At 43.4% G+C, this 23,973-nt stretch overlaps 3 protein-coding genes across 3 annotated transcripts in view; 2 read left to right on the forward strand and 1 right to left on the reverse strand.

Annotated features, from left to right (window-relative positions):
• The window catches only part of ralgapa1 (Ral GTPase activating protein catalytic subunit alpha 1), a 71,404-nt gene extending 67,620 nt beyond the window's left edge, over positions 1-3,784 (forward strand). Inside the window, exon 45 of the mRNA XM_061083393.1 lies at positions 139-3,784. Within this exon, the coding sequence (XP_060939376.1) occupies positions 139-284 (146 nt within the window). The 3' untranslated portion in view covers positions 285-3,784. The remainder of the gene's footprint in view (positions 1-138) is intronic.
• A 1,310-nt stretch (positions 3,785-5,094) lies between these two features.
• On the reverse strand, positions 5,095-7,071 carry LOC133016027 (insulinoma-associated protein 1). The gene has a single exon (XM_061083327.1). It carries the CDS (start codon positions 7,069-7,071, stop codon positions 5,095-5,097), a length of 1,977 nt encoding a protein of 658 aa, XP_060939310.1.
• An 11,729-nt stretch (positions 7,072-18,800) lies between these two features.
• Positions 18,801-22,827, forward strand: nfkbiab (nuclear factor of kappa light polypeptide gene enhancer in B-cells inhibitor, alpha b). Its single transcript, XM_061082420.1, has 6 exons — positions 18,801-19,147; positions 20,564-20,669; positions 20,828-21,038; positions 21,699-21,787; positions 21,899-22,159; positions 22,278-22,827. Exons 1-6 carry the CDS (start codon positions 18,891-18,893, stop codon positions 22,311-22,313), a joined length of 960 nt encoding a protein of 319 aa, XP_060938403.1. The 5' UTR covers positions 18,801-18,890; the 3' UTR covers positions 22,314-22,827.
• Positions 22,828-23,973: the final 1,146 nt, after the last annotated feature.

Genomic DNA, 23,973 nt, shown 5'->3' on the forward strand with positions numbered 1-23,973 from the left:
GGCATAATGTGATTTTCAGTTTGTCCCATTATCCTTTTCTCCTGTTATTTACCTCCTCCCTCCTCTCCTTTCTCCCCCCATTCCCCCGTCAATCCATCCTCTTCACCTCTCCTCACCCTTCCTCCTCCTCCTCACCAGGCTCCTGCCTCGAGATTCTTCGGGGAGAAAGTCCGGCTCTTGGGGAGGCCGGGAGCGACTCGGCGTCCCCCATGTCTCCTCGGACTAGCAAGAGCCGCATGTCCATGAAGCTGCGACGCTCCTCTGGATCAGCCAATAAGACTTGATGAATCCAGGTTACTTTGTATAATGCTGGACAACAAATACTGGGGGTGTTTTCCACCTCCTACCCTTACAAGGTTTATTCAAGAGGAATGTTTGGCCAATCATTGCACTTCAAGTAGTTAAGACTGTCACAAATGTAAAATGTTCTTCTCTTGGCTAAATTCACATACATATTATTTTCAACAGGAAAAATGTTGGGCAGTGTTGAGGCAGAAAACAACAGAAACACCATGCGTTTAAAAAGATTTGAACTCATCCCCTCACCTCCAGTATGAGGCTGTTCTGATCAGCCACTGACCCTGAATGAACAAAACGCTCTGTCGCACAGTTGTACTCTGAAAAAAACACAATGTAGATTTTGATATTTCGTGGACTTCACTCTACTGTAACCTTATTTTGAAATTGCTCACAGCTGCTGTATTTATTCTCAGCTTTGCTCGCGCAAAAACCACAAACAGTTGAACGAGAGCTGCAGCAAGCTGCCTGTACACTGCAGTATTACTTCATAATCTGTGCCATGTTAAAGATTGAAAAAGTCTAATTTGTGCCACATTAAGCACTGTCTTTGGAGAGCACATGTACTGACCCCTGAACAAAGAGCAGAGTCTCCTCAGTCTCTGTGTTTTGTAGTTGCTGTGGGGAACTTGTATATTTGTACTATACCGACATAACTATGAGTTTTGATATATGAAAATAGAAACGAGTGATGACGGTGAAGAGTTGCATGGAGAAAGCCACATAAGTCTATTTTTGTTCTCTGTGCAGCATCAGGCCTTAAAAGATAAAAGGCAGCGGTAGCTTTCTATTCAGTCCTCGCAAAATGTAAATAGAACATTGTTCATTTGTTAACAACAACAAAAAATACATCTTGTGGACGTAGCGCTCTCTGGCCAAAACTGTTCTCTGTTTGCATTCAGCAACAGAGCTCCTCTGAACTTAGAGACTGAAAGTGGCACAAACTTTTCTCTGACTGGAGAGAGAACAGAGTTACTGTGAGAAGAGTAGTAGGGATGGAGTGATAATTTGTTCTTTGTAAAGGAGACAAAAGCATTTTCTGGAGAAAGCTCATCTAACAACAAACACCTGCTACTTATTTCTGGCTCATGCTGTAAAATGTGGAAAAGCACTGACTTCATTACATTTATTTTATTTTTTAATTGACTGTAAACTGTGTTTTGCTCCAAACCAGAATTTTGCTGTATTTTTAGTCACTCTGTTGTCTGATGCAATGGAATCACAGCTTCTCTTTTCTTGTTCAAGTACATATATATATTTGTGTGCCTGTGTGAGTGTGTTTGTATAATATGTGTGTATATACATATATATATATATATATATATATACAAAGTAGATATATGATTATCTATATGTACAGAGTGAGGAGGCTTTTTGTGTATACTCTATACTGTTCTGGGAGAATAGCTGTCGAAACCTGGTTTAACCTCAGACCACATATCTGCTTAAAATAAGTTGACACTACACTAGATTATATGCGTCAGTAGTTAAAAGCCAGTTTGCACTCCATTTGGAAATTAAAAGTTAATCTCGTTGTGGCTCAAATACTTCACAGTTGATATGTCTGACCTCGACACCACAGCCAGACTGAAGAACAATTAAATTAATGGATGAATTTATTTCTCCAAAATGAGTTACTTTAACATTGCTTTATCTAACATGTACTTATTATAATGAACTGGGGCATTTAAGGCCACGTCTCACCTGATAAATACCAGTGAGAGAAGTGTTCATTAGTATTTATGCTTCTTTCACACTTGAGTTACTGGGGCCCAGTGTTTTTTCTGTTTGAGGCATTTTAAGGACGGAAAAGGACGAAAATCTAAATCGGCAAAAAAGCGATACTGTAGATAAACAGCCAAAGAGGGGAAGCGGAGAGAGAGAGAGAGAGGGTCGACGTGTCCTCACGTAGAATCTTTCTGTCGTCTCTTATATTAAGACTCATCCCCAGGTCCAGTTCGGGGATCAGCTATAATCACAATCCAGAAATTTAAACTAACACTACATAGATATTTTGATGTATTTAACTTTCTTTTTTAAGCACTCCATCAAGTCCACTCAACTTTAAAAAACTGACAAGTTAGATTAGCAGAATTGAGTGAAGTGTTGAAGCTTTCCCTGTATAAATGAGTTTTTAGTGGATTTATTAGGACTGAATGTTCCTCCATTAATTTAACATGAGGGCTTGTTTTGCTTTTCCATATCCTGATCCCTGACAAAAGGAATCATGTACATGAAGTTCTGTATATGAAAATATAGATGCACGTTTTTGCATTTTATTTCACTGCTTGAAGTGTATCCACAGCTGTATTTTCTGTTACTGTTTTCGTTTTATTATTATTATTTCAGCCATAGTGTCTCTGTAGAGAAGAAAGGGATTGTAAAAAGTTTTTGTGATCCCCTTCTATGGGGGATGAAACTGTTAACTTTAAAAAAAAAGAATTTGAGGTCAAATTTATGTTGTGTTACTTTGTGTGTGGATATTGAAAGACATCTGATATAGTTTAAAAGTCATCCCTTTTCAATTATTGTATGTTACAGTTAATCAGATAATGTTGCTGAGGTTGAAGTCCCGTTGTGTTGTTCTGTTGAGTGATCGAGCAGTAACACGCCGGGACTGATCTGTACACGTCGAGCACGTGTCCCAGTTTGTTTGGTCACATCCTGTAAACAACCTGAACCTGTTCACGTGATCATATCCCAGGCTCTGCCCCCTCCACCTAAACCACATAGCAGCACAACGCCCTGGTAATTTACACTCCTTTAGTGTAAAAATACAGAGAGTCCTGATGCTACTTAAACGTCCTCTGAGAACGACGGGGAAATATCAAACTTCACATTGTAAATACTCCTGAGGATCTCATGTTTGGCATGAATCTGAAAATATCTGCAACTGTGCTAAACTCGGATGTGCATGTTTTTTTTTGTTTAAAAAATAAACCTGATTAGCTGCAACCAAACGAAGAAAAAAAACACCTTAGGTAGCCAAAGTCTGGCAGCATAATCAAAAAGCTCATATCATCTCTCCTGAGACCCTGTGACTCAGGTTGTTGCGGTAGAAATATTCTCTCTTGCCCAAATCTGATGTCTTCATTGAAGAGGATAAAAATGTCTTCTCCCTGTTTGTTTTGCCATAACATTTCTCTCCATTTATAACGGTTTGGAACGTGTGTGCCTGATGTAGATAAAAAGGTGAAGGCTGCGATCGATACGGGTTCAACTGTTGTCCGCACGTCAGTTTGGGGACGAGGCTGTTGTATGTGACTACTGACTTATACATACTGCATGACACCAGTTCAGTAGCAACTGCCTGTGTTGACCATGTTACAGCTGTACCACAGCACACATGCACGCTTGCACATACATACTCCTCCATGTGTTACTGTCAAACCTATAGTATGTAAACGGCTGATGTCTGTGTCCAGACACACGGAGTGCGTGGATGTGCAATGATGGAATTTAACAATAAATGATTTGCACCACCCAACTGCTGCACAGTCATATTTATTTATATATTGTGTGTGTGTGTGTGTGTGTAATCAACTTCAAAACAGTCGGACATTGATCATGTGTTACCATTTATTGACAATAGCTAAGAATAGATTTCACATTCAACTTCCCACATATCAAAATAGTCCTGTATAGGCTCTTCAGCATTACAATAACATTTTTAGCATCTCAAAGGCATTTAGCAGATATCTGAACAGTAACTTATTTAACACAGAGGACATTTTAACGAGCAGTACTAACATTACATGTTCCATTTCTGTATGAAAATATTTTATAGCTGAGAAGTAAACTGACACATTTACTATAAAAGGCATATTATGGTCGGATGATCGACTATTTTCTCTTTTTATGTTACTGTTCTTTAACTGTACATGAAATTGTCCTCAAACTAGAGTCAGGACATTGATTGCAGGTGAAGGAAGGTCACTTTTTAAATGTGATTACAGGTATTATGGTCTGGCTCTGTGAGACACATAATACCGGTCAGTAACGTAACCCACTGTGATTCTGCAAAACATCAGTGTAATCTGATTACTTTGCCACAGAAATATGCTGAACGTGAGTTTAAACATCTCATAAGTAGATGCAAGAGATGCTGAGAATAGAGCTCAGACTCTTTGTGGGTACAAATCAAAAATACGCTGAACATGAGCTTAAACATCATTCTCCATAGAGTGCAGGTTTAATATTAAGCTGATAAGAGAGTCCAGTGTACAGATTATAAATAAGAGCAATGTCTGTCATAATTGTGTGATTGGTTTTAACCTATAACGACAAATTAAATCCTGAATTCTTTCCTAAAAGATTAATGATAAAGGATAAGTTCTTGCCCCTCCACTTTAAAAGGCCGTAATAATCCTGCTTTTATTTTATTTTATTGATTAAGGATTATGGTCAGATGTCTAGTCAATGAAATTAGATCCTTTCATATATGATAATAATAGTAATAAAATCCTGCTTGTTGACGTGTGTTTTCTGACATGGTTTCAGCACCACGGACAGAGGTTTTGGGGTCAGTTTCAGCACCGTGGACAGTTACATTGAATTATGTGGCGTCACGGTCGTGGACCATGTGTGACATCATCACAGACCGGAGTTAAACAGCTTACACGTCATGTTGCTCACGGTCCTCATCCGGTTACACACCTGCTACACTTGTTGTCTTAACAAACACAACCGAAGCGAACAGGCCTGTACAGAACCAGAGTTTAATATATCACTACTGACCGCGGTTACTCGTTCTTTAAGTCTCGCTGAGTCCGGTGTGAGTCTCACGGTCTCACGGTCTCACGGTCTCACGGTCATCTGCAGCAGCATCACGTGCCGGCTCTCCGTGGGGTGGGACTTGTTGATGTGTCTCGTGAGCCCCGGGGAGCTGAAGAACGTGGACGGACAGTGTTTGCACGTGAAGATCTGCTGCTGCTGATCGCACTCCCCGCTGTCCTCCCGGTGCGCGTGGAACACCCCCCCTCCTCCTCCTCCTCCCCCTCCTCCCCCTCCTCCTCCCGCCAGCAGCTCGTCCCTCATCGCGTGCCACAGGTGATGTTTGTCCCGGATCTCCACCGACGGGAAGCGCGCGCCGCACAGGTGGCACAGGAACACGTGGCTGCTGTCGCGAGCCTGGCCGTACGGGGGGGGCGGGGGGGCCTGCGCCGTGGCCTCGTGCGCGGCCAGGTGCTTCTTGAGGTACGCCTGCCGCCGGAACTTCTTCCCGCAGAACCGGCACTCGTACACCTCCTCCTCCGGGAGCGACGGGACGAACGGGAGGTGCGGGTGTGAGAGAGAGGGCTGCTGCTCCCCCCCCGGGTTTCCGGTCAGCAGCAGCAGGCCGGGCGGGGGGCTGTCCGCCGCTCGCACCTGCTGCTGCTGCTGCAGCTCCAGGCGGCTCTCCCCCGGGAGCCGGTACCGGGGGGGCGGGGAGGAGTCATAGTGAGGAGGAGGCGGGAGGCTGTCGGTGTCGGGGCTGTCCCGGGAGCGCGCACGCAGCAGGAGCAGGGACTGGTCTCTCCGGAGCCGGGAGCTGTCCGGGGCCCGGTGGTGCTGATTGCTGTCCGGGGCCCGGTGGTGCTGATTGGCGTGCACGCGCAGCAGCTCGTTCTCTTTCCCCTCCGTCTCCACCGGCGGCCGCTCGTGCGTGAGGAGCCGGCGCGCCTCCTTCAGCGGCTGGCCCTTGGTGCTGGGGGGGGTCTCCGCTCCCGGGTGGGTCACCGGACGCGGTTTGTGCCAGCGGCGGTGAGACGCCAGGTTTGCGGGGCAGCTGAAGACTTTGTCGCACTCGGGACACCGGTACTCCACGCGCACGATGCGGGAGCACTTGTGCTGCGCGAGGCAGACCGGGTCCGGGTACTCCTCCTTACACAGCTGGCAGATGAACTCCCTCAGCGGGTGGCTCCCGGTGGACGCGCACGACTTCTCCCGCTGCCTCCTCATCTCCGGACTCTCCTTCTTGATCCGCAGCCCCAGCACCGGAGAGGTCGTGACCTCGTCCTCGAAGGTCAGCTTCCGGTTGACCTTGGGTTTCTTGGACACGTGACCGGCCGACTGTTTGCTGTGTCTCACGCGCTGATCCGGTTCGAGGAACGAGCGCTTCCTCTCCGCGTGCTGCTCCGGGTTCATCAGCGTCATCGGCGGGAACAGGTGCACGTGGGTCCCTCTCGGGTCCGGGGGACCGTAGGGTGGCGCGTGGTGGCGGAGGAGCCGCTCTACGGAAGCCGGGGCGGAGCTCACCAGGAACGGCAGCTCCGGTAGCTCCGCTCCCGGGCAGGAGGAGGAGGAGGAGGTCGGGCTCCTCCCGGGGAGCACCGGAAGCTGCTCCGGGTCCTCGTGCCGCTCCAGCATCCTGGTCCCGACCGGCTGCACGGGGCTGCAGGACACCGGGAACGACAGGTCGCGTGGAGGCGGCGGAGGCGGGAAGAAGCAGGAGAAGTCGGGACCGGGGGTCAGGACCTCCACCTCGCCCCCCCGCGGCTCGGTGTCCGGGAGCTGCGCGCGCCGCTCCGCCTCAGCCTCCAGCGCGGACTCCACGTGCGCGCTCCACGCCTCCCGGACACCGGGGGGGGGGTCCTCGCGGAGCACCGGGAGCAGTCCGTCCGTCCGGTCCACCGGGGAGACACTCACCACGTAGCTCTCCTTCACCGGAGCCCTGGTCGCTTCTCTGCTGCTGCTGCTCCCGTCGCCGTCACACAGGACCGATGAGCAGCTCTGCCGCGGCCGGTAGGAGGCGGAGCTCCGCCGGGTCCTCTTCACCAGGAATCCTCGAGGCATGACGAGGGGCACAGAGCAGCTCAGCGCCGGGCACCGAGGACAACAACTGTGGTCTCAGCTCACTGTCAAGTGTCTTAAGCTTTGAAGTGGACAGGGAGAGGGAGGGAGGGAGGGAGGGAGGGAGGGAGGGAGGGAGGGAGGGAGGGAGGGAGGGAGGGAGGGAGGGAGGGAGGGAGGGAGGGAGGGAGGGAGAAGGAAAGAGAGAGAGAGAGATGGAGAGGGGGAGAGTGACGGAGAGAGAGAGATAAATTGGGGGTAGAGGGCGAGATAGAGAGAGAGTAGAAAGAGAGGGGGAGAGTAGAGGGAGGGAGAGATAGTAGATGGAGTGTGTGTGAGAGAGAGAGAGACTAGATGGAGACAGTACATGGAGTGGGTGAGCGTGTGTGTGTGAGAGAGAGACAGAGAGAGAGAGAGAGAGAGAGAGAGAGAGAGAGAGAACACCCACAGGTTTGTGCAGTTATCCGTATTAGGACTTCGCATTGACTTCCATTTATTGTAGAACATAACCGCGAAAAACTCATGTGTAACCCTTCTTATATAGGGTTCTGTGGTACACACACATCAGCAGACCCACACAGTAACACACACACACCAGCGGACCCACACAGTAACACACACACCAGCGGACCCACACAGTAACACACACACCAGCGGACCCACACAGTCACACCCAGAAAAGTCTACTCACTTCTTGAATGAAATATCAGACCAAAGATCATTCCCCACAGCCACCAATGACTAAAACACAGAATTTAATCACTGTGATTAAATTCTGTGTTTTGTCCAGTTCAACTCCCAAAAAATGACATCTCTGTATTTTCTGAGGCACTGAAATACTAAAGTGACACTCGTGTTAAATAATAAGTCTGGAATTAGGAGGTCTCCTGGGCCTCAGCCACTCACACATGCATGAGAACATATATTAACATATGGTTGTATTAGTTAAAGTGTAATAATATATCAATCTAATTGAGAATAGGGTTAATTTTTTGTTTTACTGTCCTGGGTGAGACACAAGGAATATTTGAAGTATATATCTTGCATTTGTTCTGATTTCCTTTATGAACGACTTAATTTGTGCTTCAGTAAGTTTGGTTGCTGCCGATTTTTTTCGGCGAGGCTCAAGACAGGAGGCAGAATTTTTTTGTTGAAGACCAAGCTTTATATGAATTGATGCGAAGGCTGCCAATCTACATTTGGTATCCGGCAAACTCAAGAGGATCACTTATTGTTGTGTCACCTTCACATCATAGATGCAAACCTGATCAGATGTGTTTACAAAAGAAAATGTGAACAGTGGTGAAAGTGATCAATGCATTATGGAATTTATTTATTACTGGTTATGATTTAAAATGTAATATATCCACTGAATTTCATCCCAGTGGGTATATCAAAGTTTAAAGTTGAACTGCTTTTATTCTACCACCACACTGCAGATTTACTATTCAATGAATAGTTGGTATATCACATGCAGTTTATGACCGTTTGATACGATAACCAGAGTGTATGCACCAAGCAGCAACAGTTGCCCTTTATTTACAATACTGTTGTGTTGACATGAATATTACATTCATATTCAGAGATAGTGATTCATAAATTACAAAATCATGGTGGTACAGTCATGTCATTTCATTAGTTATTTTGCAAAGAAACCTGCTGCCGTATGAGCCTCTGTCCATGTGGCACATAGAGGAACACGCACATGTCTCTGACACCTGATCAGATCTGTGTGTTGCCTCAGATAAAGATCATTTTGAAACACTAATGATCGTCCTGCTCAACATCTGATTATCAGTCTTTTCTTGCTGTTGGTGGGAAGACCAGGGGCACTGATCGTGTGTGTGTGTGTGTGTGTGTGTGTGTGTGTGTGTGTGTGTGTGTGTGTGTGTGTGTGTGTGTGAGTGAGTGAGTGTCTGTGTGTGTGTTTGTGCGTGTAGGGCCTATTCACACCCGTCCTCCCCCACCAGAAGCTGCTCTGGCTGATAAGAGATCGGAGAGAGATTCATCCCTCCACCCACCCTCTCCCCCCGGGGCTCGGCCGGCCCCTCTGCGGGCCAGGCGCTCTATAGCTCGGCCAGTCGGCTCAGGCCAGGCGGCGGCGTCGCTCCCTGGAAATCAATCAAGGCGTGTGGGCGTGAGAACGAGCTTGAGGGTCGGGCTGCTGGCGGGACGAGGGCCGCCTGGGGAATAGAGAGCGGACCGGGATGAGTGGTGGAGGGTCACAGAATAGAAACTAATTAGGCTCCTGATTCTTTAGTTTGCATGTTTCTCTCTGGACTGGTCCTGGTTCCGCTTTTATTCAGCCCAGTGACTGGAACAGTAAACATGTGAGTGACTTTCATCAGATCATCCAGATCAAAGTCATGAAATGTCATGGACATATCTAAAATATAAAACAAAATGAATCAAAAATTACTAATATAAGCAAAAAATATTTTATTTTGTATGATTCGACAAAAATACCGAATGTAGACTATTGTATTATTTATTTTTTTCTCACATTTTTGACTTACCTGAGTAGTCTTCCTTTGTTTTCTATATTGTTATTAACCTTTCAGAAAGTTTACATTTCACCTTCCCTTGCTGTGTATCTAGATTCAAGATTCAAGATTCTACTTGATCATTCCAGACATCATTGCTAATCTAAAATAGTTACTGTCACATGTCCCAATAAATTACAGCTAAGTCACATGTTACAATAGCATGAATATTGGCTTTGGGCAAAAGACATGTACATATACATTATTTAGACAATTAATAATTACAGTAATGATTTAAAATGTGTCCTATCCACTGAATCTCAACCCAGTGGGTGGTAAAAAAGCTGTATCAAATTAAAAATCTATATTACAATATTTTAAGATACCCCTCTTTTATTTTACCACTACACAGCAGATTTACGCTTCAATAAATAGTTGACTTGTGCTGTCAGAAATTACAGTTTGAGTCTATAGTCTAACTAGCCGTAGTTCAACTAGCAGCAACAGTTTACGATGTTTATTTTGTATTTACAAAATGATGTTTTTCATTAATTTCTGTTAGATATCACAGCAACATTCAGAGAAAGCGATTAATAAATTGCAGATTCATAATAACAACAGAGTAGGGCTGTGGCAGTGTTCTACCTTGAGGTTCAAATAATGAAACTTCGTCTTCCCGAAAAGCTCAGCGGAGGGGGGGAAATATGGATCCACAGACAGTCTGGAGAGGCTTCCAGCGAGACGTGTTTGTGTGTGTGAGTGTGTGTGTGTGCGTGTGTGTGTGTGTGTGTGTGTGTATGTGTGTGTGTCTGTTTGTCTGTCTTTTGCATCACATCAGTGGGCAGTGAGGTGGATAATCCTGCAGACTGCTGAAAATGACTCTATTGATCTGTGCTCCTCTGTCACAAGCCTTTAAGTACTGCAGCATTATACAGCTGAGCTGTCTGTCTGTTTACATAGAGTTTACATCTTTACTGATGGCAATCCTCTTTGGACGTGTGTCAGTGCGTGTGTGTGTGTGTGTGTGTGTGTGTGTGTGTGTGTGTTCGTGTGTGTGTGTGTATGTCTCCATGTGTCTCCGTGTGTCTGTGTGTGTGTGCGAAATGTCTGATAATAAAACTCTCAGATTTATCACACTTCACTTGTTAATTAAGAGGCTATTTTTAAGGCTACAGTGAGAATATAGGTTTAATTTAGGATTAATGATTCTGGGTGTGAATGTAACAAATGGAGGCATGAGATGGCTTTAGTTACTGGCCTCATGAGTCCTTTAACTTTAACATGTTCTGTCGGTTGGTGCTGTTACTGTTAGAAGAACAGAACGCAGGTAGTCCTTTACTGATGGTGACATGTTGAGTTGAGACAAATAAATCATGATCTTATCCTACCAGAGGAAACAGCCTCACAAACATGAACCGCTACAAGAAATCATTCATTCAAACTTTCAGACACAGCAGGCTGACCTGTTTTTCATGTATCTTTTACATTTGTTCTTTAACAGTCCTCATCACGTGTCAGTACCATGTGGCTTTTATGGGATAACCTTTTTTATTAATTGTGATTTTTGTGTGTCTATGGGACAGACACTCAAGATCATCTATCCATCTGAACGTTTTGACAGAGGATAAGGCTGATTTGTTGCAGGACGGTTCGTCTGTGATACTTCACGTAGTTTCATCAGAAAACTTTACAAAGTAAACGTCATAATGAACACAGCATGTGAGTGAACCCGGAGTTTTCATTGGCTTGATGCTCCTGTCATTTAGAAGATTTCATGAATCCCTGTCAGTTTGCTGCTGCTCGGCTCCATCCTCATACTTCAGTTTATTTGGTTACAGACACCATCAGTCACCCACGTTTCACTAAAGTGATCACGTGTCGCCCTCTAGTGGTGAAAATACCCCAGAGCCACAGTCGGGGTTGCTTTGTTGGCGTCTCAAACCAAACTGTGAATCAGATGAACAACATCTTAACTGGATGATCCAGTTAAACTGAGTTTTAGCTTCAGAAGCTGGAGGCTGTTGTCTGACACCATCTAGTCAACAAAAATAAATGCACCTCAAGGTCGGCTTTATACTTAATATTGGACTGAATTAAGACAAATATTAACGATGATGATAATAATAATAATGATGATGATGATAATAATAGAGATGATAATAAAAATAATGATTATGATGATTAGGTTAACTATTTAGCACCTTTCAAAACAAAGTAAAAAATTGCATTACAATAACACAGTAATGCAAGTAATGAAATCCAAAACATAAACTGTAATCAGATACATTTTTATCGTTTTAATCAAACCAACAGTTGCGACGAAATAAGAGTAGGTGATATTTAAAAGAAGATAGCGGGGGATCTCCAGGCAGGGAGTTTCACAGCTCACTCCCCTTTAATGACCTTTGGACCTTCAGGAAACAGATCAGGGTTATAAGGTGTTATGAGATGTCAGTAACAGTAAACACGTAATTATAAAGTTGCAGACAAAGTCAACAATGATTCCCGTGTGCTTATGTTTATTGGAAACATGACACTTTCAAACAGAGGACATGAGCTTCATCAGCAGATATATATGATATTTAGAAGTAAAATGTTTTTTCTGATCACTTTGAGAACTTCTTGTCTACGTGTGTACAAAGCTTCACATCTACAGTTCATTCTTGACCATTGAATGATTTAGGTTTAAATTTCAATGTGAGTCAACCGCTACAATGCAGAAGTGACGATTAAAAAAAAAGATTGAAAAACAATTCATCCCCTCAGATCTTACCAGCTCCAAGGCTGCTGCCCTGTGACTGACCTCTGACCTCCCTGTGCAGGAGAGAATAAAGACCATTGTTATTATCATGAGATTCAAATGCACACTGCTATATTCACTATCTGAACTATCACAAAACAGGCCTGTGTTTTGAACAGAAAGAGCTGTGTCAGCCGACTGTGGTCCTCTTACTCCCCCTGCTGACACAGATCTGCTCTGTGTATATATTTGTCTCTTCTCCTGGTAAAAACTACATCCACCACAAGGATTATGGACTGCACTTTAACACCTTAAGTCTCAAATGTGCAATATTCACTGTGCTATTTTCAGCTGTCTGTGCAATATCAACTGTTCATGTGCAATCCATTCACTGTAAATATCCTCACGCTGCATATATTTGTTCTATACTAGTTTAATTACATTCATATGTTTCTATATTTATATATATTTGATATATTCCTTACACTTAAGTACTGCATGTAACTTATTACTTGCTGATGTATATTTGACTCTTGCTGCTGTAATGCTGCAAATTTCCCCATTGTGGGACTAATAAAGGATCATCTTATCTTATCTGTTGCCTCCTTGGATTGACTCCTCTCAGTGACCCACAATGCACTGGTCCCCAGTGTTGAGTCATTCTCCCGGACAGTGTGGCCCAGAAAGTGGGGGGCCTCATCAAGGTGTCTGCGCATCCAGGGACCAGCTCAGGTGAGGTCAACCTTCTCTGAGTTCCAAGGAAAGAAAAACTTGACTCAGGTTTTCTGTTGCCCACTTTTGCTATACACAGGGAAACTAAAGCGCTGGATCTCTGCAGGGTCATCACTGTTTTCTCAGTCTGTTTAGTAAATCCAGTAAACTTCAGGTTCTATGAAATAAAACAATAATCAGCAAAGGGAAGTCCACACTGCTGACTGCATAAAGCCCCACAGCTCACGACAGCAGACTCAGCAAAATTCAGGAACATCATAACATTAGTTAACAACACCCCTGCAGACTAATCAGATCTGAGCCCAGCTATAGTCCTTATGAAAAGCTGACACAAATGTTAACTGTACTGTTTGTGAATTAGAAGCTACACCTGTTTGAGTTAGCCTCTGATATTTCTGAATATTCAATCAAATATAAGGAGTTAATTGACTGAATGACACATTATGCTTTAAATCTATCTCTTCTTTCTCTTAAGAGCACATACATACCTTATTCCCCCACAATGTTTCAAAATGTTAGATTCAACCTGTTAAGTCTCAAACTACCACAACCTTTATTCTGTTAAATCCATCTGTTGTAATTGTGAAAAATCTGTAAAATAGTAAAATCTTACTAGTGTGTCTTTATGATGTTATAAGCAGTTAATGGAGTATTTAGATATTTAACATAAGTATGACTTAAGTAGGCTACTCAAGAAAATAAGACACTTTTAAAAAAACGTTGTTTTTTATGCTGTAACCTGTGGAGTTGAAGCAAATACAAATATTATTAATTTACACACTGTTGGGAAGTTTGTCTGTAACATCTATCCATTCATTATCTATACATCTTATTCTTTGATGGTCATGGGGGGGGCTGGAGCCAAGCCCAGCGGACACTGCATGAGAGGTGGGGGGTGTCCTGGACAGGCCGCCACTCATCACCGCGTTAAACAACCATTCACGTTCACATTCACGCCTACAGTCAAGTCTTATATAGACTGCACATCTTTGGACTGTGTGAGGAAGCCGGAATACCCAGAAAAAATCCACACAGACATGAGGAGAACATGTAAACTTCAGACAGAAAGACATAACTCTCTCAAAACTTTCTCTGTCAACTGTACCACCGCGCCTTAATATATGAAAATACATCATATTCTACAAACTGATCATTTGTTTAGTTCTTAACATACAAGTAACTTGAAATTGGAACTATCCAATAAATGTGATAAAATAACAGTAAAAAGCTCAGTCTTTTTTCATCTGTAACCTTTTTATTTCTGTATTTGCATTCTGAAACTGTGTTGTCATCAAAGAGCTTTTAATTGTTTCTTACACTGTTTGCTTTCTATGTTCAACCTGTTAAGCACCTTGTAACTGTGTTTTAAAAGGGGCCATAAAAATGAAGTTTAATATTATACTTATTTATTTGTTTATTTTTTATTTAGTTGTGGCTCCAATAGATTTGAATCCCTCCTGAAAAAAGCAATGTACCATTGGGTTGACTAATTTAAGTACAACCCAACAGAAGGTGTCTCAGTGAAGTGTTGGTCCCCCTTGTGTCACCAGAACAGCTTCAGAGCTCCTTTGTATAGATTCAACAAGTCTCTGGAGGGCAGCAATCAAAGCAGCCATCTCATAATTGAAGTGAAACAACAACAGACATAACACCACTTGACTGTGAACGTCTCCAGTAAATACAACGGGAAGTTTGCCAGACGAGAGGTCAGGCTGCAGCCAGAAGCAGGAAGCAGGAAGTGCAGAAAAGGGGAAGCAGGTGAAGACGCAGGTGAACTTAGTGAAACTCCACTTCATCATGAGGTTTCATGTCCCTCATGTGATTTAATGAGTCATCCTTCATTTTGACCCTTTACCCCAATATGTTACTGTGTGTGTGCGTGTGTGTGTGTTGCAGGTGATTGTGACTGATTCATCATGAGTCATTTACATGACTGCTCATGTCCAGAATGCCCAGGGATTCCCACCGACACGGATACATAGACATTGCACGTGCAGATGTAGATACAGTCACACATTACTGTAACAATGACTATTCTTCTAGTGAGCATTTTCAAGATAAATCACTCTCATATATGCTCTAGTTTACATCTTTTGAGTTAAAAAGCAAATACCTTCATTTATAATGCCGTTTATCCATTATATCTTAAATACATCAAACTGTTTTATTAAACCCACTATTAATTATGTGTTTAATAATTAAATTAACTGGTCAATTTGATATATATAATCTCTCCGTTGAGTTTGTTGAAACAACTGCTGCAACCAGGCAAACCTGGATAACAGTAACTGGGAGAGTTTACGCTCACCCTTCATGTTGTCTCTTGTGTAATCTGACTTTACATTGGCATTCATTTAGCTGAGTTACTTTGGTGCATATTTATTCAAGTAAAAGTTGATATAAACCAATTTGAAATGTCAAATCCCACCGTTAGGCATTAAGAAATAAAGCCTTAAGAAATGGCCATCATATAGCAGTTCACTGCACATCTTACACTGTACATAAATGCATGCCTAGACACACTGTACATATGATACAAATCTAAATAAGCTTTTTTCAAATGCACAGCAAGACTTTTACACAGCTCTGTAGGTTGCTGAAATACTGAGATGAACCATATTATTGCTAATCAATCTGCACAGAGCTAAATCCTTCTTGTGCAGAATCACAATGACATAAACACAACTCATCAGAGACTTAATACCTGTGTCTCTGGTACCTCTCCCCTGGTTTTCCTGTTGAAGCACATTCCAGCGTAATCATAGGTAATGTGGGGAAAGGTTAATGACTCACCCTTACATTTAGAGAAGCCTGTAAAAGTCTCTCAAAGTACTGATTGCATATAAAAAACCAAGAGCATTTATTCGCTTTTGCAACTATATTTACTTCTTTCTTCGTCTTAGGATTTTCCGCATTTTAGAAGTTCTTTTTCTGTAGCCTACTGTTTTAAGCGTTGGTTGTTTAAGAATGCATAATGGAGAAATGTCCCTGTTAGTTAAGCTGCACATCCTTCCGGTCAGAATTATTTAGTCTGACTGCTTTCAATCATATTTGCCTCATTTAAACATATCTGTGAATGCAGCCTAGTTCTTTTTGTCAGTGTCTATCACTGTCAATGCACACACATGTTACAGATGTTATGGTAATTTGCTCCCTCTTTGGGATATTTATTAAATGCTGTTTGTTGCAGTAATAAAGTTAAATGGTGTTCGCTGGCTGTAGAGATTTGTTGCATACTTCTAATATACTTGAAATATTTCATTTCCACTGTACAACCAGGAGCAGGACTACAGATGGCACTGGTAACAGCTGAAATCTGATTGGCCCCTGATGATTCAAAATGTTCTGCACCGAAACTTTAATAATTGAAACACAATGTATTTGCATATGTGCGTGTGTGAATATGCATTTTTTCTGAGAGGAATCCTGATATGTTGCTCAACAGTTGCTATCGTGACAGTAAAAATGTGCTGAGAGCGAAGCCTGAGCTTCCCAGTTCAACTGGTCACACGGACTGAACAATAGGATGTAAAACAAGCCTGGAGTTTCCCCCAGGCCTCCAGAACATCACGTTCAACCCGCTGTTTGTTTTTAAAGGGAAAGAGCACAGCCTTGTTGAGAACTTGGACTTCTTCCATTTTATCTGGAAAGGACGTGAATGAGTGATTTGATACTGGGTTATTAAAGGCACCATGAAAAGAACCAGTGGGCGTTTAAGCCACTTGTCAGTACAAACATCTGCAGGAGTGTTTTTCCACTTTGTGTAGAAATAACTGCACGGCAGGATGTTCAGCACAAGAAGTGAATGTACCCATAGGCAGCAGGCAGTGATAAAATCTGTGTTTTTTTCATGAGGATCACGATTTCTCAGAACAGACATTAGATCAAATATGAACAAGAACTGTGTGTCCCTTGGTTTTGGAGGAAACTCCTGTGCAGACCCCCCCCCACACACACACACACAAACACCCACCCTGCAGGTCGACACACCCACTCTGACACTGAGGGACTTCAGAACAACTTCTACTTTCTTGTTTTCACTTGTGTAAGTTTTCATGAACTCATATATAATTGAGAGAAAGACTGAGGTGAGTCACGAGGCTGCCAAGCTAAATATCAGTCAACTGCTTAAATAAGTTCCTTCTTTGTATTTTAGTTAAGTTAAAGCTAAAATAAAATGTAAAAAATTCAGCCTTAAAGCATTTAAAAATGCCTTCATATCTTCTAGTAATATAAGAATAGTATATCTTTATTTTCTAAACATAGTAACCGAGCTTCACAAATAAAAACAACATAAAAACAAATGTATAAATATATAAAACCAAATGAAAAGTAAGTTACGAAAGAATGAATAAAAGAATAAAAACCCTAAGCATGTGACAGAAATGTAAGCATGTGCTCCTAATAAAATTATAAAAGCTTGTTAGAGTGACTCAGCAGGGAAATGCTGGCAATTAGAGACTTTAAGGACTTTCCAGGCGTCCATACCTCGCTCATATCAAAACAGAAAGTCATCAATCAGTGATGAGTCATTAACCGACACAAAGGGCTGTTATATAAAACATATAAGCTTCAAGATATTACGACTTTTTGACTTGTAAACTGCAAATCCAGATATTGATATTGATCCTGAATATTAATTCTAACATAATTGGGATTTTTTTAGGGTTGTTGAAGATTCTGAACTTTTTCTTTCCATCAATCTGTGGTTTGTTTTTAAAGGCTACTGGCTAGCTTTTGGTTTGGTTGCATGGTTAATTACCTCCAACAAGGAAATTGTGGATCCAAATCAGGGGGCGGATCCAGGAGGCTTATTGAACTATCTTTGGCATTGCTACATAGGGCGTTTTGCAACCTCTGCATTGATTTCACAGAGAAAGATTCATGCATCTTGATGGAAAAGTCGGTCATGTTTAAGGGACAGATATCTGAGTGTGTGCAACCTGGTGCAGCTTGACTGTATCCCTGCATAACTTACACAAACAATTTCCATGAAACTTGGTGGAAGGATACAGTTTGGGTTAGGAGACATCAAAGAAAATGATGCTCTGGATCCAGATCAAAGGAGTGATCCAGGATAAGGGCGTTTTTTAACAGTTTCATAGATTTCTCATATAATAATTCCTTGATGTTGATGGGAAAAAAACCGGGCATGCTGAGGGGACTGATATGTAGGAGTCAGTGAAATTTGGTGCAGATCCGAATACTAATCTGGATGTATTGAATTTGAACTGTTGGGCCTTAGTGGTGGTATGAATTCTCCGGAGCACCTTTATAGTTCATGTGTATGTGTGTGTGTGTGTGCTCGATTGTACGTAGTTATGCAGGTTTCTGCGCGTGCCTTGTGTGTATGCAGAAATGTGTTAAACTGTGTAACCATGCAATTACAAAGGTACTTTGCCAAAAAATACCATTATAACTATCGTGAGTATTGTTGTTGCTGTTATAGTATACAATTGTTTGGATTATTACTCCTATAAATAACCTCTGGTTGTGAATGGAACTTATACAGAGACAGTGCATGTTTGTTGTGAGTCGCAGAGTGTGCACTGCTCATGTAAACGTGTATTTGAGGTGCAGCAGATGCCTCCTGCAGAGTGACTGTGTGCTCTGCTGCTTCCAGACTGACTCGTGTGTTTATATGTGTCTGTATAGAAATCCCCTGCTGGAGCCAGAGATCTGCGCGCTGTGTTATTCTAAGTGACAGTTTTCTGGAAATCCCCCACCTAGCTGCTAAGCTCCGCCCCGCCGCAGCCACACACACACGCACACACACAGGGAATTTACAGACTGCTGCACAACTCCGCCAGGGTACACAACCGAGCGCACGTCGTTTCCGCGATCAACAGATCCAGCAGCCAGCAGCCATGGACCTGCACCGGACCAGTCTACTGAACCAGATGGATTACACAAGGGAGTCCAGGGAGGGGAAGCCGCCGGGTCAGGCCACGGAGGAGCGGCTCGACAGCGGCCTGGACTCCCTGAAGGAGGAGGAGTACCAGGCGGTGGCGGCCGAGATCCGGGGGCTCCAGGTGAGCTGTGATCCGCCGCAGCACCGACAGGGTCCCGCTGCGGGAGAGGAGCAGCCCGAGTGGAAGACACAGGTCACGGAGGACGGAGACACGTAAGTTTGAACAGGGATAGCGGTGGTGGAGGGAAACATGGCGGTGTGTGTGTGAGAGAAAGAGAGAGAGAGAGAGAGAGAGCTGCTGGAGGTGGAGCTGCAGCAGCGGAGCAGGCCCTAGCTCGGCTCTCGGAGGAAATAGGATCCTTCCCTTTGGGAGTGAGGTGCTCCGGCCTGTCAGTACAACACACAGGCCTCACACACACACACACACACACCAGTGTGTTCGTGCTTATGGGGCTAGCAACACACAGAGGTGCTGTCCGGTCGGTTCCTGGACGGAGCTGCGGTCAGCGCCGCTGGAAGGGGCCGTAAACAAAGGGCCATTATCAGGGGGGGGATTACTATGGCCGCGGGTCAGGCTGGGAAAGTCCCGGGCGCGCGGCCAAGGAATCCGACGGACGCGCGCATGTGAAGCGAGGAAGACGGAGGAGAAAAAGAAAAAAACTGTAAAAAGTCTGAGGCCGAAACACGACCCTGGAAGAGACGACTGCGGATTACTGCTGCAATAAGAACCGAAGAGAATCCCGATAAAATAGTCCCCGAATGTGTTACAACATTCTGATCCCTCCGCTGGGAAAACTCGTGCTCGTGATATACTTTCTGACATCGGGTCAAAGTTGAACTTGTGTAATCAACTGAAGAGCCGTTAAACAAACGGTAAACAAGCGGTAAACAAATCTGGAGTAACGTTACACCGATCCGACCATAGCACGTGCTTTCATGTCCAAAGGCACAGCAGGGGGTCTCAGTGCGGAGGTCAAGGGTCAACATCTACTGGAGCTTTTAGTTATTTATTTACTGTGACTACTGTGTTGGGGAGTAATGCAGGAAACAAAGTGCTCTCAAAACCACCAGACTGAATGGAGTGTATTCTGTTTAACATTATACAATGCAATACTAAATAAAATGGACAAAGTAAATACTGTGACACAGAAACTACAGTATTATAAAATCTACTGATGTACTGTAACCCCGACTTATGTCAGAACAAGTTTCCTTAAAGTTTCCTCCAGAGGAGATTATTATACGTCAGTATTTTGAGGATTAATTTCTTCATTATTAATTCGTCTCCTATAAAATAATTTGTGTGACATATTTCAAAAAAGGCAATCATATATATATATATATATATATATATATATATATATATATATATTGGATGGTAAATAATTATATATACCTTATATGTATACTTAGCAGTGTTTCCTAAGATGTCGCAAACATATTTGCTGGTAATGAAATGTATCAGCCAACCGATAACTCGATCGGGCTCTTTACTTACTTAAGTAATGTGAAGTGGCTCTGTGCCACTGGTTTCCATGTGGAACATTTTCCTGTTTTTTTTTTACATTAGTTTTTGTTGTGTACGTGTATTTTAACTGGTATTTTAACACTCCTCCTCTGTCTCTATAGGCTACTTCACCTGGCCATCATCCACGAGGCCAAGGACTACATCAAAACCATGATCGATGTGTCCAAGAACACAGACTTCCTGAACACACAGAACGACCTGAGACAGGTACATGGTGAACATCACTAAAGAGAACCTACTTGTGTTTACTTACTCATAAAGACTTCCTGTTCCACCAGACTGTAACTGTAGCAACAAAGCAAGTCCATGCTTTATATCTGCCGGCCCAGTAACTCACTTGTCTTATCATAACCTTCCTCCTCCAGACTCCTCTCCACTTAGCGGTCATAACAAACCAGGCCGACGTGTGTCAGCAGCTCGTGGCGTCTGGCTGTGACCCCACGCTGGTGGACAACAGAGGGGACACTGCACTTCACATTGCCTGTCGCCATGGTAACCTGCTGTGCTTCAGTGTCCTCACCCAGTATGGTCAGAAAGACCACCTACACAGAGTGATGGCTGCCTGCAACTATAATGGTAAGATTTGATTGTAGGAACAAGTGTTTTGTCTGGTGAGGTGATGGGATTTGGACTATGTTTCTGTTATTCTCCCACTTTGGACACAGTGGTCTAAATAACACTTAATTGTCAACATTAAAACTAAATTAGTTTGCACATTGGGTAACAAAAATGTTTGAATTTGAGAAGGCTCAATTACAATGTTTGATCAACATAAAAAACTTTGCGGTGATGGCTATGTTAACTCTGTGGTGTGGCCCACCCACACTGCATAGAAACAGATGTGACACTGAATAGCCTGCAGCTTGTCTTGGCTGCTAGTTATAAGGAGGAATGGAGGGCAATAGCAATTATTTCTGCTTCTGTCCAATATCCCTGAACACTGTGGTTCGGAGGAAGGAAACTCGTAGGCGAGTAAGGGGAAACCGGTAGCTTTTCATAGCACTACATCCTGACCCTCCTATTCCATGGAATATAATGTTAGATCGTAAGGCTCCAATTGGATCTGTGGAAGGCTCTACTTTTTGAATCATACACAGACATTCTTAAGTTGTTGAATCGGTTATTTACAGATTATTTTGAGAACCAAACTATCAGGATATAAAAATTGTTTTAATGTGTTTTCATTTTACTGGTCTGTAGTCAGCTGTTTAACTGTTGTTCTGATGTATTCTGCAGGTCAGAACTGCCTTCACCTTGCTTCAGTCCATGGTTTCCTCTCACTGGTGGAGAACATGGTGGAACTAGGAGCTGATATTAATGCAAAGGTAAACACCATATGGAATTACTGACATTTTGAGGACCCACACTCGGCCCTCTTGTTGTATTTTTGCTTGGCCTCTGTCCCTGTGCTAATACCCTCTCTCCCTGTCCTGTAGGAGCAGCATAACGGCCGTGGTGCACTCCATCTGGCAGTGGATCAGCAGAATCTCTCACTGGTCAAATTGCTGCTAAAAAAAGGAGCAGACCCCAACCTCCTGACCTCTGGAGGCCACACCCCCTACCACCTCACCTACGGTTACGGCAGTTGCAACATCAGGGAAGAGCTGTACTCGCTGACCAATCCCGACCTGAGGGAGCTGCCTGACAGCGAATCGGATGACAGCGAGGAAGAGGAGGACGATAAGTCTGACGATGAGGTGCGTGTTGAAAACCTGGAACTTCCACTGAACATTCAGTTTGGTATTATGAAATGACAGAAAAGTCCCCGCTTTGTGCTTAATTTTGTTTTTTCCGCTGTCCTCTGTGTGTCTGCAGGTGGATTATGACGACATTCACTGGAATGGACTGTAGCAGGAAACGGGACAAGAGAGGGGAAGTTACAGAGGTGTGTGGCTTTGATGACGACGGTAAAAGACGGGAGAGACGGCTCGTCTGCTGCTTCCTGGAGCGACGTCACAGGAATGTGTGGCTGACACGGTGCAGACGTGACCACTGACAAAACGGATTGGACAGGCGGCTGCGAAGGCAAAGACAACAAGAGACTGGTGGCCGATGGAACCAGCGAGACCGCTCCGCCGGAGAGAGAGCACATGATGTGAACACCACGACACATTATGGTGGGATGGCACCGCTGCATTATAAGAGAATGGCTTGCATTCTGTGGACATGATTGTCACAAAAACACATCCACCCACACAGATGTACCTGCAACAGCTCTGTTGTATGATATTGTAAATGCTGTGTATACTAAGATGTATTTTTTATGGAAGCTGTGAATGTGTACAGTTGAGTAGGTTGTATATGTCAGATAACAAACAGTCCAGCACACTCCAGGTAAATTAAAAGACTCATATTTAACAATGAAGACGTCCTGTGTGAGTATATCTGTGGGTGGGTTGCAGCCGAGATACTTGCATGTAGACAATTCAATAGACATTAAATTACAATATAAAGATCCTACAAAATCAAGAATATAGTCGACCTAACAATATCACAAGGCTTGAATTATAACGGAATTATTGTAACCACATGCCTCTGCCGTCAGAGTGTCTGTTTAAAGACTTACATAATTTAACATCTAACCCACCGCCCTTTATTTTCAAATAATGGATGTCATGCGGGAAACAGTTGATAACTTGCTTCTGCTGAATGAGGAACTGTTTGCAGATTGTCCCATGCACTCCTTCCTGCTTGGTGTACCACCAGAGAGGGATTCAAAAAGGCTTTGGGAAATTGTATGTGCGTGCAATGAGGCTGATAGGTCTGTCATCTGAATCAGGAAGTTGTTTTTTATTTGGGAAGGTGGGGCTAAGGGGAAATGGACAGGAAATTCCCAGGAGCAGAACAGTCAGCTGTTGGCGACATTCCTGCTCCACATCCTCCAAAGAAGTGAATCCGCGATGCAACAGGATACTCAGTCGAGCTCGGGGGAGGAAGGGAGTTTAAATCTAAGTAAATAAATATCCTTAAAGGGTTTTCACTATTCTATTGTCACATTGTACAATTGGGCTTAGGATACATTTGGTCTATCAGCTCAGTGGGTTACCATTACAAACTAAAATATATGTTTATTAGGGCCCGAGCACAGACATCAAAGGTGTCTGGTGAGACCCTATTGAAATTGTAAGGATTATTATTATTATTATTATTATTATTATTCAGGCAAATGAATTGGCTTTTTGAGGGCTTTAACATGCTCAACTTCTTACCAAAATTTGCAGAAAGTTAGAAAGTGGTGAAAATTTACGTATTCTGAAGGAATTTTCAATGGGCGTCGCAAAATGGCTCAACGGTGCCCCCCGAGACAGCCCGAGACCCCCGGAAGGTGTTCCCATTGACCTATCTTCACAAAAATCGATATACAGGTGTATCATGACCAGACAAACAAAAAAGTCTCTGGGTGCAATTGGAAAAACACAACAGGAAGCCTGCTATATTGCATTTAGTGGCCATATTCCACATTTTTTCTTTGATACACTTGTACTTAGAATTATAACAGCAGTTCACCCAG

This window comes from Limanda limanda, chromosome 12 (assembly GCF_963576545.1).
Source record: "Limanda limanda chromosome 12, fLimLim1.1, whole genome shotgun sequence".
Lineage (NCBI taxonomy): Eukaryota > Metazoa > Chordata > Actinopteri > Pleuronectiformes > Pleuronectidae > Limanda > Limanda limanda.

Coding starts and splice junctions, on each gene's coding strand:
- LOC133016027 (XM_061083327.1), bottom strand. CDS start 7,071: ATGCCTCGAGGATTCCTGGTGAAGAGGACCCGGCGGAGCTCCGCCTCC.
- nfkbiab (XM_061082420.1), top strand. CDS start 18,891: ATGGACCTGCACCGGACCAGTCTACTGAACCAGATGGATTACACAAGG. Junction 19,148..20,563: donor GTCACGGAGGACGGAGACAC/GTAAGTTTGAAC, acceptor CTGTCTCTATAG/GCTACTTCACCTGGCCATCA. Junction 21,039..21,698: donor GGCTGCCTGCAACTATAATG/GTAAGATTTGAT, acceptor TGTATTCTGCAG/GTCAGAACTGCCTTCACCTT.